This window comes from Scyliorhinus torazame, chromosome 4, assembly GCF_047496885.1.
Source record: "Scyliorhinus torazame isolate Kashiwa2021f chromosome 4, sScyTor2.1, whole genome shotgun sequence".
In the NCBI taxonomy this organism is placed as follows: Eukaryota; Metazoa; Chordata; class Chondrichthyes; order Carcharhiniformes; family Scyliorhinidae; genus Scyliorhinus; species Scyliorhinus torazame.
The window spans coordinates 39,137,620-39,153,137 of record NC_092710.1 but is presented as its reverse complement, the minus strand read 5'-3'; the positions used below and the strand labels follow the sequence as shown (position 1 = coordinate 39,153,137).

At 44.9% G+C, this 15,518-nt stretch overlaps 1 protein-coding gene across 1 annotated transcript; it reads right to left on the bottom strand.

Moving 5' to 3' along the window:
• Window positions 1–7,692: 7,692 nt before the first annotated feature.
• On the bottom strand, window positions 7,693–15,067 carry LOC140411311 (probable G-protein coupled receptor 139). Its single transcript, XM_072500433.1, has 2 exons — window positions 15,001–15,067; window positions 7,693–8,594 (listed from the first exon to the last, which is right to left on the bottom strand). The coding sequence occupies exons 1-2, from the start codon at window positions 15,065–15,067 to the stop codon at window positions 7,693–7,695; spliced, it is 969 nt and encodes a 322-aa protein (XP_072356534.1).
• Window positions 15,068–15,518: the final 451 nt, after the last annotated feature.

The following is a 15,518-nucleotide window of genomic DNA, read 5'->3' as shown; positions in this document are numbered from 1 at the left end:
AGAAGACAGGGCCTACATAAAGAACTAAGCTGGTGTCACAATGAACCAGCTGAACAGACATTTGAGCTAAGCCGGGACTCGCCCAGAGCCCCGAATAGACAGGTACATGATGAAAGAGAGACAAAGAACGATTTAAAAAAAAAAGTTTAGATTACCCAATTATTTTGTCCAATGAAGGGGCAATTTAGTGTGGCCAATCCACCTACTCTACACATTTTTGGGTTGTGGGGTTGATACCCACGCAGGTACGGGGAGAATGTGCAAACTCCACACGGACAGTGACCCAGAGCCGGATCGAACCTGGGACCTCAATGCCGTGAGGCAGCAGGGCTAATCACTGGGCCACCGTGTTGCCCTTGACAAAGAACGAATTTGACTCAGCATCAGAGACGTGGCTTTTTCACACTTGTGTCCCACGTTGTGCAAAGCTGTTCGTTGATTCAATGTCTTTCGCTGATGAGTACATAGAAATTAGAAGCAGAAGTTGGCCCTTCGAGCTTGGCTTCCTATTCATTATGATCATGGCTGATTATCAAGTTCAACACTCTGATCCCGTCTTCCCCTGTATCCCTTGCTCCCTTTAGCCCCAAGTGCTATATCTAACTCCTTCTTGAAACTACCCAACGTCCATGTTTGTGGTAAATCTTCATTCAAAACATAACTCTTCATTCACCTGAGGAAGGAGCAGCGCTCCGAAAGCTCGTGACATCGAAACAAACCTGTTGGACTTTAACCTGGTGTTGTAAGACTTCGTACTGTGGTAAATCTGGTTAGCATCGTGGTAAGTCAGGGACCCTCGCCAATCTATCCCTATCCCATGAATCTCAGACCTTCGTAATCGGAATTTGTGTATAAATGTGAGTCAGAGAGAGTGCTAGAGGCAGGGCGAGAAAGGGAGATAAAAAGAGGGGGCAGGAAGGAGATGGAATGCGAAAAGAAATCCAGACAAACTAAAGCGGCTGGAAAACTAAGAAAATGCAACAGAATAATAAACAATTCACACTCGACTTATTCGAGCAGTTGCACATATTTTACTGTGTGATGTGTTATTATGTGAACGTTAAAATATATACAGAATGTTAAAACGTAAATTATGTTCTTATATTAAGTTTATGATGAGCTACTTCTTATCAAAACTATGCTTCATCTGCAAAATATCTGAAAGAAACGGCACAAACATTCCAACTACCCATCACACAAAGGACAATAATATTTAGGTTTTCTAGATAGGTCGCGTTGCACTGTCAGGTGTTTGAATAAAGTAAAAAATATATGTAGAACTTTCAACCTAGTCATTACAAATGGTGCAATGATATTTTAGTTATCTGCATAGATCACATAACACTCTGACGTACCTTAATAAAAATGCGATGCATGTAATAATCACTGTCTACATTCAATGTTAGTCATAGAGTCAGAGGGGGTGCTATAAAAGCCCCCCTACCCCACCCTCAGTTCACTTTGGCTGAAATGCCTAAGGAACCAACATCTTCCGATCGCACCTCGGCTGACATAAGCTTTAGTACAACCCTCAGCACCTCGTGCTGGACCTTGCAATATGCCAGTAGACAACAATCGGTCAGGACCAACCCTTTGATTCTGGATGACAAACAACTTTTGGACCGATTAAAGTGGCATCCTACACGACTTTGATCATCCTCCCGCAGTAGCTGTTGTTGTATTGGTGATGTTCATCGCCTGGTAACAGTCCGTACAGCACAGACTCTTGTGTCACGAAGCTTTTCGGGATAAACCTTGAAAAAAATATATGATGACATTGAGTGCAATGTGGGCATAGGATGAGTCTCCGTCCATTCTGCAGACCTGAGAAGCTAACGAGTGTCGCTTGTATCGAGGATTCCGGGAGAGGACAACGCAGTCACCTCGACAGTACAGTGAGTAGCCGAAGAACCCCTCCACTGATCGACAGGAGGAACGTCATCCACCAGAGGTCACAGAAGAGGGTACTGGGAGAAATCAACTCAATCACTCCGACTGCACCGTAGGTACCCGAAGAACTGATGTCTGGGAGCAGTTAAGCCTGAAAGACTGCTCTTATGTTTCCCTCCCTCCGTTCACCTCCAAGGTATAGAAGGTTATCCTCCCCTCCACAGTCACCACGAGGGAGATATGTGGATGGGATGCATCTCCGTCCACTCTACAGACCCATCCATTGTGTCAACCAGGCCATTGGTATATATTCAAAATGCCTACAGTTCTGACACTGGCCTTTATGGAATTTCACTTAACATAGAATCCCTACTGTGCAGAATGAGGCTGTTCGGCGGACAGAGTCTGCGTCTATTCTCCAAAAGAACACGCAACTTTTGCCCAATCGCCCGCCTTATGCCCGAAACCTTGACCATGGTCAGTCCACCTAACGTGCACATCTTTGGCGCTAGGGTGCAATGTATCATGGCCAATCCACTTAACCTGCAATTTATCATGGCCAATCCACTTAACCTGCAATTTATCATGGCCAATCCACTTATCCTGCAATTTATCATGGCCAATCCACTTAACCTGCAATTTATCATGGCCAATCCACTTAACCTACAATTTATCATGGCCAATCCACTTAACCTGCAATGTATCATGGCCAATCCACTTAACCTCCAATTTATCATGGCCAATCCACTTAACCTCCAATTTATCATGGCCAATCCACTTAACCTGCAATTTATCATGGCCAATCCACTTAACCTGCAATTTATCATGGCCAATCCACTTAACCTCCAATTTATCATGGCCAATCCACTTAACCTCCAATTTATCATGGCAAATCCACTTAATCTCCAATTTATCATGGCCAATCCACTTAACCTCCAATTTATCATGGCCAATCCACTTAACCTGCAATTTATCATGGCCAATCCACTTAACCTCCAATTTATCATGGCCAATCCACTTAACCTCCAATTTATCAAGGCCAATCCACTTAACCTCCAATTTATCATGGCCAATCCACTTAACCTGCAATTTACGGCAGTAGTGCTAATCATTCTTGTGATGCAGCAGTACTAACCACTTTGCAACTGCGTACCCATACTGCTGGCCTTTGTTGTATTGAGATCGAAGTACTAGAGTGATGGAATGCTGATATAATAGTACAGGACTTCACTGAGCTCGGTCTTTGGTCTAAATATGCAGACACACACACACACATATGCGGGCACGTAAATGCACTCCCACACACACTGACACACGCAGCCACAAACACACACCCATCTCACACACGTTCACACTCTCACGCACGCACACTCACTCAACCACTGGCGTATACACATTCACACACACACCCTCACACACACATTAACTCACACACACCCATAACCTCACACACGCATACACACACAAAGACACACATTCACAGATATACAGGCACGATGCTCATCAATCTCTCTCGGATTGTGACTCTGGTATTCACTCACTGACATCAACATACAAGGAAAACAAGGCACTGGGTAAAGGCCTGACACTGTTTTGCAGTACTGAGTTGTATATCCACCACAGAGGAACAAAATTGCTGCTTTTGTTTCATTGGACTGGATTCTTAATGCACACAACATAAAGTTTCAGCTAGTTGTTCTAAAAATTGTTATGAAAAAGCTATATCGAGCGAAAGGGCAGTGCTGTCGTTGTCTTCTAGCTGATTGGCAAATAAAACCAGGAAGCATTCAGAACTGTCGAGAGTGTACAACTTCAAAGGACATGGGCAGTTCGGGAGCAAAGCGTACAGGTGGCAGGTGATTCCAATAAAGATACATAGGAGCCGATTGATTCTGATCCGAAAAAACAGACACCAGAATATATAGGCGACAATTCTAAAAGGAGTGCTGGGGCAGGGACTTATTACGTTGTATTTCCAAAAATAAGTGATAATGACAGGACACGTTGAGAGCATTTTACAAGTATCTGGGATTCATTAAATGCTGCATGGAGGACAAGAAGAGGGCGCTGATACTGAACTTGCATGAGTCACTAGATCATGTTTTGTTCATTCAGTGGGTTGGCATCACTGAATAGGCTAGAATTAGTATTTCCCATACAAGCACTTGAGCCGGTTCCTTGAACCACTAAAGCCCAGGCGGTGCAATGTGCATTGAAAGTGTTGAATAGGTGGAAGGGCCGGAAGTAAGAATCAGCAAGAATGAAGGAACGATGATATAGTTCCAAATATAGTTGCAAATCTGTGCTTTGATGGGGAACTTGCAGCTCTGAGTCTTTCTTTGGTATCTGTCGCCTTTGTCCTTCGATGTGGCAGAGGCTGGTTTGCATGGTGCTGTCGCAGGAGCCGTGGTGAATTGCTACAGTGCATCTTGTAGATGACACACACAGGTGCCACTGTGCGCCGGTGGGAGAGGGAGTGGATTTTGGAGTTTGCGGAGAGTGTGCCAATCAAGCAAATTGCTTTGTCTTGGCTGGTGTCGAGATTCTTCAGAATCGTTGGAGCTACACTCCATCGATAGAAGTGGGGAACATTCGGACACTTACAATCTCCACTCATGAGAGGATCGAGAGGGCAGAGATTTGACGTAACAGCAACGGACGAAAGCGATTTAAGCAGAAATATATTCATGCAAAAACTGGCTGACTGGTGATCACGGTCAGAGTTATGGCTAAGCCAGGTTCAAACGAAGATTTGCAAAGAGAATTATAACTCTTACCGGAGAGAGAAAAATATTCCTGTTCATTCGGAGAGGCACTTCAGACACGATGGGCTGAATGGGCTCCATCTGATCTGCAATACGTCTGTGAATCTGGGCGTTTAGTTCCTCCTTAGTGTTCCCGAATTTGCTCGCCTCTCCCGCAGTGAACATTCGCTGTCCGATCGCTCCTTCCATTGGCATCAGTGAAATGTGGTTCTGCTAGCTCAATGAGGTGCTACGTATGGCTGGACTGACTGTCAGTCACAATGTGGGCGTAGGTGGGAGTTTCGGAGTCGGGAAAAGTGTCCGGCTGTTGGTCGGAACGTTCTGTGCCCTTGTTACTGTTCCAGGACATTACAGCGCGCTCAGAGCTCCCTGGTTGGTTCAGGAACCTGTCAGGCGCCATAGAGCTCCAATTGGACACAACTGGAATTCCTTTCTCTTCCCATTGGTTCAACAGCTTTGAAAAACAGTGGGGTCGCTCTGATTGGCCTGCTTGCAACACCTCCAAGTGGCACTCCCTTGTGGTCTCCTCCACACTATCCCATCCCAAAGCAATTGCAAAGCTATATGTAGCCTGCCCAGGCTAACCCTGTTCTCGGTAGCCCACCCACATTCATAGAAACAGGGAAAGCTGTAGAGCAATTATCAAGTGGCAAAGCTCCTTGAGCCGATTGAATTCCAACGGAGACCTTTAAATATGGTGGATGGCAGCTGGTCAAAAATTCACCCAGCTGTTCTAGATCAAATGGGAGGGAGGGGTCCTTCCACAGGGTTTTAAAAAAGTGTTCGTTGTTCACAGCTCCAACGCTGGGCAACGACCAGGCCTGTGTCATTCACAGAGAAATGTCCCCTGTCGATTGCTGGAAGGATACGTGCCAGAAACATTCCGAACTTGCTCACATTATCTCTTGGACAGGGCTTATTCCGCAGAGCCGGTGTGGTTTCAGAAAAGTTAGGAGATCTATCAACATGGTCGTTGTTGCAGGATAAATGCCAGGAATTAAATGTTGACCAATGCACCAACTGTGTTGATCTAACCAAAGCCTGTTGGCTATGACGTGCTGTGGACGTTTACGAGCAAGTTTGAGTGCCCAGGCAAATTCATTGAGATGGTTTTATAATCCCACGATGGCATGCAGGCCCTGTCCGTCGTTGACAATGAGACTCCAGCCCCCTTGCTTGTCAGTAATAGAGTGAAACACGACTGTGCATTGATGCTGTGACTTTTCAGGATCAAGTTCCCAGCCATGCTCACTGACGCCTTCCAAGATGTGGAACCAGGCATAGACAGCAATGACTGAACAGACAGCAAGCTTTCCACAGCGTGGGTTTCCCCCGGGTGCTCCGGTTTCCTCCCACAGTCCAAAGATGTGCAGGTGAGGTGGATTGGCCATAATAAATTGCCCCTAGTGTCCAAAATTGCCCTTAGTGCTGGGTGGGGTTACTGGGTTATGGGGATAGGGTGGAGGTGTGGACTTGGGTAGGGTGCTCTTTCCAAGAGCCGGTGCAGATCCAATGGGCCGAATGGCCTCCTTCTGCACTGTAAATTCTATGAAATTCGATGTAACTTCCGACGCCACCAGACGAAGACCAAGGTCTTCATTGGTAGATGTGTGAGTATCTATTTGCTACTGGCTGGGCTCTAAATGCTAGAAGTGAGATAGACATGCAGCACAGTATGGACCTGTCTTGCGCATCCAATGATAACTTCGGTCTCACTATCAACACAACGAAGATGTAAGTCATGTTGTAATCTGTCCCAGGAAAGCTCAATCAGGAGCCGATACTGATAGTAAATGCCCAGAAGCTGACCGCTGTGGACAAGGTCACCAAACTAATAATGATTTTCTCACAAAATCAAGTGTTCAAGCTGATGAAGGTAACGATGCCAGAATTGCCAAGGCCACTGTGTCCTTCAGAAGCTATCGTTGTTCACGATGGAAACACGGAGAGGTCAACATAAAACTGAAGCTCAATTTCTACCGAGCGGTCTTCCTAACTACTCTTCTCTATATCAGTGAGACCTGGACTGTCCAATATCAACATTCAAAAAAGTCAACCTCTTCCATCTTTGCTGCCCCTGAAAGTTCCTCAACACAGTGTGGCAAGACGAGGTTCCAGGGATAGAGATCCTCAGAGGAATCGGAATGATCAGCATCTTCACAATGTTATGACAGCAATTGTTGCGATGACCTGCGTCACCAGAATGACTGCCAACTGATTCCCTCAGCTAATCTTCTGCATAGAACTCCAGAACGGAGCACGCTCCCTGGGCGCCCAGAAGAAACGCTTCAAGCATACCCTGAAAGTATCCCTCAGGGAGTACAAAGTTGATACTAAATCAGGGGAGACCCTTTCCCAGGACCGCAAACACTGGAGCGGAATGCCAGCGACGCCACGGCGGTTGGAGGCACAACGGACATTGACAGAGCAAAACAAGCACAAGGCGCATAAAAACCTTGAAAACTGGGCCACGAACCACCTATCAGTCTCGCTCCCATGTCCCCATTGCACTAGAACTTGTTGTACTCTTGAAGGAGTTATAAGTCACCTTCACACCCACACACCTCAACGCCTGCTTGACACATGAAGTTGGTCTTCTTCAGTAATGATGTACGGACGGCGATGACGCCTCAGATTGGTTGAAGTGAATGTCTCCCACCGGAGGTAGCTTGCTTATCGGCCGAGATGGATGTCAGTGAAATTATTGAGTTTCGTGATTATTGAAGAGCTGGGAGACACAGTGCGAGATTCAAGATTGACTGAGGCCACCTTCCAACGCGGGACAAAGTTCGCTAATTGGCTGAATCTGAAGTCATTCACCGTGTGAGTAAACTGGTAGCTTGAGGTAGCTTTCATTGATAGCTGGACTTCCCATAATGAATACAAATCGAGCCAGGGGAGATTGAGTTTTAGGCCTGCTCCCACAACCCATGACCTATGATTCAGTTTGTGATGTGGTGTTTGGGAATTTGTGAATCAATATAACATTTACAGACTGGAAACAATTGAAGACGTCTCTGGACTGTTCTCGGTTTATTTACTTATTTATTAATTGAGATATTGATGTAACCGGATATTTCAAAGCATTCATGACCTGCTTTCTAAACATTGATTGAGTCACCCCATAAATAAACGTGTTGGTGCAGCAACTTAAATTGACCAGCATATATCCAACTTGACTGAAGATATATAAAGAATCATGGTGTTTCAACATATTTAATTCTGCAATGCTATAATAAAAGAAGTGTATAACGTACATTAGCCACAGAAGTATGAAGCTACCGGATATGGTGATGAGTAGAATCACCGATTTCCGTCTGCTCTCCATCTCTGGGTCACTCTGATTCTCTCCCTTACCCTGACCCCTAAGTCCCTTGCGGACTCTACTGGCCACTAAAATGTGCTTCACTGTCAAAGAGTTAAGCAACAGGATTAAAACAAATGGGACAAATGGGGTTAAAGCGGTGTCAAACCAGTCAAATCCTACCCATGTGGGATTAGTAAAATAGCTTGGTTTTGTAGAACACCCCCATGGTACGTTGATGATTACCTCCGCAGGTTCCTGTGTAAAGTAGAGCGGTATATTCTTTAAACAAAGCAGAATGCCGGTTGTTGCTAGAACCACAGTCGCAGTTTTCCCAGTGCAATATTTTCTGCTCAGCTTGAGGCAGCAAATAGCTACAAATCGATCAAAGGAGAAAGTGACGGTGAACCAGACAGAGCAGTCTGTGGCTGCACGGCGGAGCAAAGTGTTAACTCTACACACATGGGTGGTGTCCAAGAAAGACCGTGGGAAATAATAATGTCTTACCCTCCACAGGAAGACCTCAGTGACAATGACCATCAGATCCGCCGTTGCCATGGCCACGAGATAGCGAGTGGTGCAGGTGGAGAGGCCGCACTTTCGCCGGATCAAGATCACAATCGCCAGGACATTAACTGGAACAGAAAGAATACACAGAATAAATGCAATCCAACGATTAAAAGCAATTCTGAGGGGAGACTGCACCATTCATGGTGCATTTTTTTTGTTGTAAGTATCAAACTTAAAGAAAAAAACTTATGAAGGTGGCGAGTCATATTTTAGCTAGATAATTAAATAAAAAGTGACTTCACAAATTGACTATTGGGCTTATTGACGTTGTGCCTGTGGAATTAATATTGGAAACTAAGGCAATGGTAGGTGAAGTGAACGGATATTTTGCATTTGTCTTCACTCTAGAGGTTATAAGTAACAGCCCAGAAATAGCTGTTTATCAGGAACTGGGAGGGAGGGAGAAATGCAGGAAAATTACAATGACAGGAGAAGTGGTATTGAGTAAATTGGTGGAGCTGCGAATTGACAAACCCAAGGGTCATAACGAACTACATCATAAGGTCTTGAAAGGTATTGAGCAGTCATAAATGAGGCATGTTTCGCTGGAAGGATGGAAACAGGACTGTCCCACAGGACCGATGCTGGCTTCTCAATCATTTTGCAAAATATGTAATTTCTATACTTGGCTTGGACAAAGGTGTGGTGGCAAAATCTTCCGATGACACAAGCACCAGGAGCAGGGGAGGAAGGTAACCTGTGAGGAGGACATAAGGAGGCTACAAAGCAAAGCGGAAATGTGCTCTGTGTCGAGAAGCAGAAGCACAGTTTTGTTGATGCAAAATTCTCTTTGCAGATTATGTAAACAACTGACAATAAATCGATCCAATGAATAGGATCACAATCGCCAATAAACTAAGCTCCCGAAGCAGAAGGTTTGTAAATGGAAATTACTGCTGCTGTATCCTTTCTATCGGATACAGATATGACGGGCTGGACTGTAGCACAAACCACAGGTATGTTGTGTGATGAAGTGCATTCAACAAATATTAACCCATTAGCCATAGCAACCAGTATAGATACAAGGCAGAGATTATACTGCAAATTAATTGGCCAAATATATTTCTTTGTCCCACACTTCCATGTATCCAACAATCTATGGATTCTTTATTCTACGCAATACTGAACGAATGGAAGGGATTTACAAAGACGTGAATGCCACTTTGTGAATAAATGTATATTCATCTCAATTCTGAAAGTCGCACCTCTCAGCCTTAGACTGTATCACTTTAATCTACTTTCCTAAGCTATGTTGTAGGGAGGGTGAGGGTGAGGGTGTCACGAATCAAAACAAACTGTGGCACTAACTGCCGTCTACATAGGCAGATGCCGCTGCACCTTGTGGGGCAGAGGTGCACAGATATCCCCAAATCAATTTTCTACATCAGGAGGGCCAGCCAGTTCAACATCTTTGTTTAAGAAATTCAATCATTTCATATTTACAAAGGTTCGGCACAACATCGTGGGCCGAAGGGCCTGTTCTGTGCTATATTTTCTATGTATATTCTTCAGGAGGCCCTTGATTTGAAAGATCACACTGGCATCATTCAAAATCAGGATTGTACGAGGACTGAGAAACCAGTTATGTTTCTGAAATCTACAGTCTCCTCGAATATGAATTTGCCAGTGGACTAGCTGGGCACAACTTGGCATTACCCGTTAGCTCAGACGCCACCACTCCCTACAGTTCTACACACTCCTCGCCAGAAATAAATCAAGGATCTCGAGTTTGCCTGTGTTGAATTGATAGTTTTTCAGTTTTGGAGGATGTCCTGACAGATGATTGCATACCCGCGGTGCTATGACTGCCTTTGGCAACAGATGACATGAGTCCCAAGTCCAGTCGTAAAATGGAGACGACCTCGGCCCCCAGAACTCATAAATACTCCGATCTGAATACATACGTAGAGAATACATTATCATATTTGCAAGTTCATTTAATTCTCCATTTGCATGCAAGGACATCCACAATCATAGCTTTCAGCATTACGTTGTCAGTCCTGGAAAACAAATAAACTATGTCGTAAACTGACCCATTTAAAGCCACTGCTCCTGTTTCAAGTAAGGTATAATTTTAAACCCACTGTTGGTTGATGTGGGAAACATTTACTCTGTTGATTTTCCCCATTCTGGATTGTCTATGCATGACATCAGGCTGAGATCTAAGTTATGATCAAATCTGAAGAATATACCGGCGCCCACACAGACGTGTGATTATATAGATATATCTTTAAATGGGAGGTCATCCTTTTAGAATTTTACCGAAAAATAATGTGCCCAGAAACTCAGTCTTGATGTCGCAGAACTACTCAACTTTAAGTTGTTACATTGGACGCGGGATTGCTTAACAGGGTTCTGGAGAATTCTGCTGCCGTTGTCAGTATGCATGACGGCCCACTTTATAACGCTACCAAGTTGATCCATCAATGTACATATTCTGGCGGCAGAACCTTTAGTAATTAATGCATTTTTATTCCGAATTCTCTTTGCTCCGATTGCAAAGCTAGACTTCAACTTCCACGTAATCGGCGTCCCCTCTATTCTCCCTCGTCAAATGTAGAACTTTTCTTCTATCTGTGTTGAAGTTCAATTGCCAAATATTTTCCAATATTCAAATTGTTGACTGTCCTATAGTTTTTTTTTCAGCCCAGCTCAGTATTGAGAACATTGTGGGCGGCACGGTGGTTGCTAATTCAGCTACGCACGGTGATCGTTCTGATACAGTGTTGGACAACTGGCTGGATGGTAATGATAGAGTTGGGAGTATAATTGCTCATGAAGCTACAAATATTGGCGAATATGATCTGTTCTTGCGCCGTGGCAGCTGATGATGCTCAGATTTGAGCTTCCAAACCTGTCCTGACTTCATCCTACTTAGCACGGCAGTGGGACTCCGCAATGCTGTGGATGGTTGTCCGTGAGGATGGGGCTTTGGCGTCACCGGAGTAGCCTTTCTCCTCCTTGGAGGTTGACAAGTGACACGTCACTCAAACTACACAGACAGATATTATTCACTTAAAGACTCTTTATTTGCACGAATGTGTCACATCGACTTTGTGATGTGACAAATTGATGATCATATCATTCGATAGACTGTTTAAATCCATCAATGTCGCTCAGACTCATTATACCCATTAATATCAAACAGATTATTTATAACCATGAATGTCAGATAGATTCTGTAATCCCTGAATGTCATAGAGAATCTTTAACTGAATCTACTAATAAACGTTTCTTAATTCGCAAATCGGACTCACATATACACCCCAGCAAACCACCTCGAGTCGAGACAGATCGTTGGGCCGGCGGGGTGACGTGTTGAGTCGCACTGGGCGCTGATTTATGTCCAGGTGTGAGTGCTGGCGTGGGGAGGGCAGGTCGGACCTGAGGGTGGGGGTTGGGGTATTCGGGCCGCTGGGTGGAGGGATGGTCGGATGGGGTGGTGGGAGTTCACAGCGTGAGGTGCGAGTGCTGCGCCTGACTGGGGGGGGGGGGGGAGGGGTAGTGGGGAGGTGGGTTGAGGGGAGTGGTCGGACCGGGTGGTTGGTCTTTTCGGAGCTGGGCAGATGTGGGAGTGCAGCTGGGGGTCTTGTGTGTGCAGGGTGTCCCTTACAAGACTCGGCCTGGGTGTACAAAGAGTTAGTCTGGAGTTATATTTTCCTCCCTTCCAACTATTTCAGAGTAACTATCAGGATGAAACTGGCAGAACCATCCGCAGCTATGACTTAAATCGCTTCTGACGAATTGTTGCCACCACAGTACAATTTTTCAAAGGACGTTAGCACTTCTGGAACATGGCCGGGTAGACCCATACGTGTGAACTTCCTAAAGGGTTTCCCAGAGGATCGTTGGGTTCTCTCTAAATGCGATGTTGGGGGTCAAGTTATTTATCATGTGCTACACTGAATATCTAAATAGAACTGCATGTGCTACTCAATGTGTTCTCTCACCAGGTTTCAGCACAGGTTGAGCAGAACTGATTTACGTTTCAATTATTTTCCTCCAGAACATTTGCCGAGTTTGCTGTTCATATTCTGGCGGCAGGACCTTTAGTAATTAATGCATTTTTATTCCGAATTCTCTTTGGTCCGATTGCAAAGCTAGACTTCAACTTCCACGTAATCGGCGTCCCCTCAATTCTCCCTCGCCAAATGTAGAAGTTTTCTTCTATCTGTGTTGAAGTTCAATTGCCAAATATTTTCCAATATTCAAATTGTTGACTGTCCATCAGTTTTTTTCAGCCCAGCTCAGTATTGAGAACATTGTGGCACGGTGGTCGCTACTGCTGCCTCACAGCACCAGGGGATCCGGGATCAATTGAAACCTTGTGTGGCTCTCTGTGTGGTGTTTCCCTGTACTCCCCGCGCCTGCATCGGTTCACCTTGGATGCTGCGGTTACCGCCCACAGTCCAAAAATGCGCCATTCTAAATTGTTCCTTAATGATCAGAAAGATCACCGTTCGTAGGTGGGGTTATAGGGTCGTCGGGATCGGGCGGGGGAGTGAGCCTCGATATGGTGTTCTTTCAGAGTCCCGGTGCATGATGGGCAGAATGACCTTCTGCACCGTTGGGCTTCTGTGATTCTACGATACTTGAATCACATTAATCCCAACTACGTTCAATCCATTTGACAAATATACCCCGATACCAAATAATCCCGCTTTATTCATTCCTCTATGTTGTTCTCCCGCTAACCTGTCACTAAATAGCTGTGCCTGATGCAGCACTTCAATCGGAGACGGACCAGGATCAATATTGTTGACTAACAAACAAATAACAACAACAATCTGGTAATGTTAAATCGAATACATCTTAAAGCAAGAGAGAGGTTGCAGGAATGGAGAACACAGTCGCCGAAAGAACTGATTTAAAAGTAGAACCAGCTTTTCCCATTCCACATATTGTCCTGAATTCAGCACAATTCTTCATTGACATACAATTATCGTGTGCTACTCATTCTGGACACTCACACAGTGTAATTCAGCAACGACAGATGCACTCTGTTATATTCATTAAATTGAGCTTTGTACAATGGTGTCTGATTCAACAGCACCTGCTCAAGTACTAATTATCATAGAATTTACAGTGCAGAAGGAGGCCATTCGGCTCTTGGAAAGAGCACCCAATCCAAGGTCAACACCTCCACCCTGTCCCCATAACCCAGTAACCCCATCCAACACTAAGGGCAATTTTGGACACTAAGGACAATTTATCACGGCCAATCCACCTAACCTGCACATCTTTGGACTGTGGGGGGGAAAATCGGAGCACCCGTAGGAAATCCACGCACACACGGGGAGGATGTGCAGACTCCGCACCAACAGTGACCCAAGCTTGAATCGAACCTGGGACCGTGGAGCTGTGAAGCAATTGTGCGATCCACAATGCTACCGTGCTGCCCTGGGTTTACCTGGGAATTTAAACCCGTATGGGGCTGTAAGCAGAGGTTAATCGCAGAACTGCACCATTGTTACCACGCATGAGGAGGCCATCTTTCTCATCAGATCTCCTAACGAGCACCGTGACTCAGCGCCAATTTCCCTCCGTCTTCCCCGTGCCCCTGCACATTGTGTCTATTCAAATAACCTCTAATGCGCTCTTGAACGCCTCGATTGAACCTGCCTCCACCAACATTCTCGGCAGTGCATTCCAAACCCAAACTACTCACGGCGTGATTGTTTCTCTCACATCACATTAACCTATTTTTCAAATCGCTTTGCCTCTGTGCCTTCTCGTTTTTGAAGCTACAAATCTGGTCACTATTCTGTGGTGTATCACAGTATCGAATGCCCTTTTAAAGTTATTAAGTTAATAATATAAACCGCATGACCCTCTTTTGACACATTCTGTTACCAGTCAAAAAGGGCCAGCAAGTGAATCCAGCAGGGTTTTTCCATTCCGAAATCCATGCTGGCGTTTCCTGATCAACCCATATTTTTCAACGTGATTACCAATTTGATTTCGAATAATTCTTTGTAGATGGTCGTCTATCACTGATGCTACATTGAATGGTCTGTAATTGTTGCGAATATCCTTCCCACGTATTTTTGATCAAAGGCGTAATATTTTCAATGGTCCATTTTGTGGCACATTCGTTGAACCTAGAATCCATTGGAAGTTTATGCTTGCAATTTCCAATCTCACCTCCTTCAATATCCTTGGGAGTCTCTCCTCCTGTTGCAGTCCATTATTAACTTAAAGTATCGTCAGACTATTGAACACTTCCCTCCTTATCAATATTGAACCCTGCTGGTGAAGAATTTCCTTGTCCGTCGCCAAGGCCTGGATAGCCTCCACCCCCTTGGTAGATGAAGCAACAGAATGAATGTTTGTATAATTCAAAGTATTTGACTGCAGAAAATGTTACCACGGATCCGGGGTCAGTGTAGCTCTGCCACTCGTCACATTGACTAGCAGAGTGAAATCAAAAACACACAGCTTTACACACACTCAATGTTTATATTCACCTACCGGGTACACCAATGATCGCCAGAGTCAAATAATATATTTCCTTCACACTGTTAAATGTTTCAAGCATTTTCTCTGTGAATAAGTCTGCCCCTCCAAGCAGCACAAAACCTTCTTCTATTGAACTGTAATAAAACCCACGTATATTTGTTCCCTCCGAGGTCACCTCTGGGAATTTGACGAGACAGTTCGTTCCGGGTAGAGTTAGTTCCCTGTTGGTGCAGAATATATTTAGCCCTGCGATTCAATTGGGCAATCGTGATAACATCAATTCGGGGACATACAATTCAAGTTTTTTCCTGCACAATTCCAGAATTGTAACACGCATTGCGTCTGTGTGCATGTGTGTGTGCGTCTGTCACTCTCTCTCTCTTTCTCTCACTCTATATCTCTTTCTCTCTTTGTGTGTCGCAATCTTCCTCTTTCTGTGTCACTCTCTCTCTCCCTCTCCCTCGGTGTTTCACTCCTTGTGTGTGTGTGTGTCTCTCTCTCCCCCTCTTTGAATTTATATCCCGTCTCAT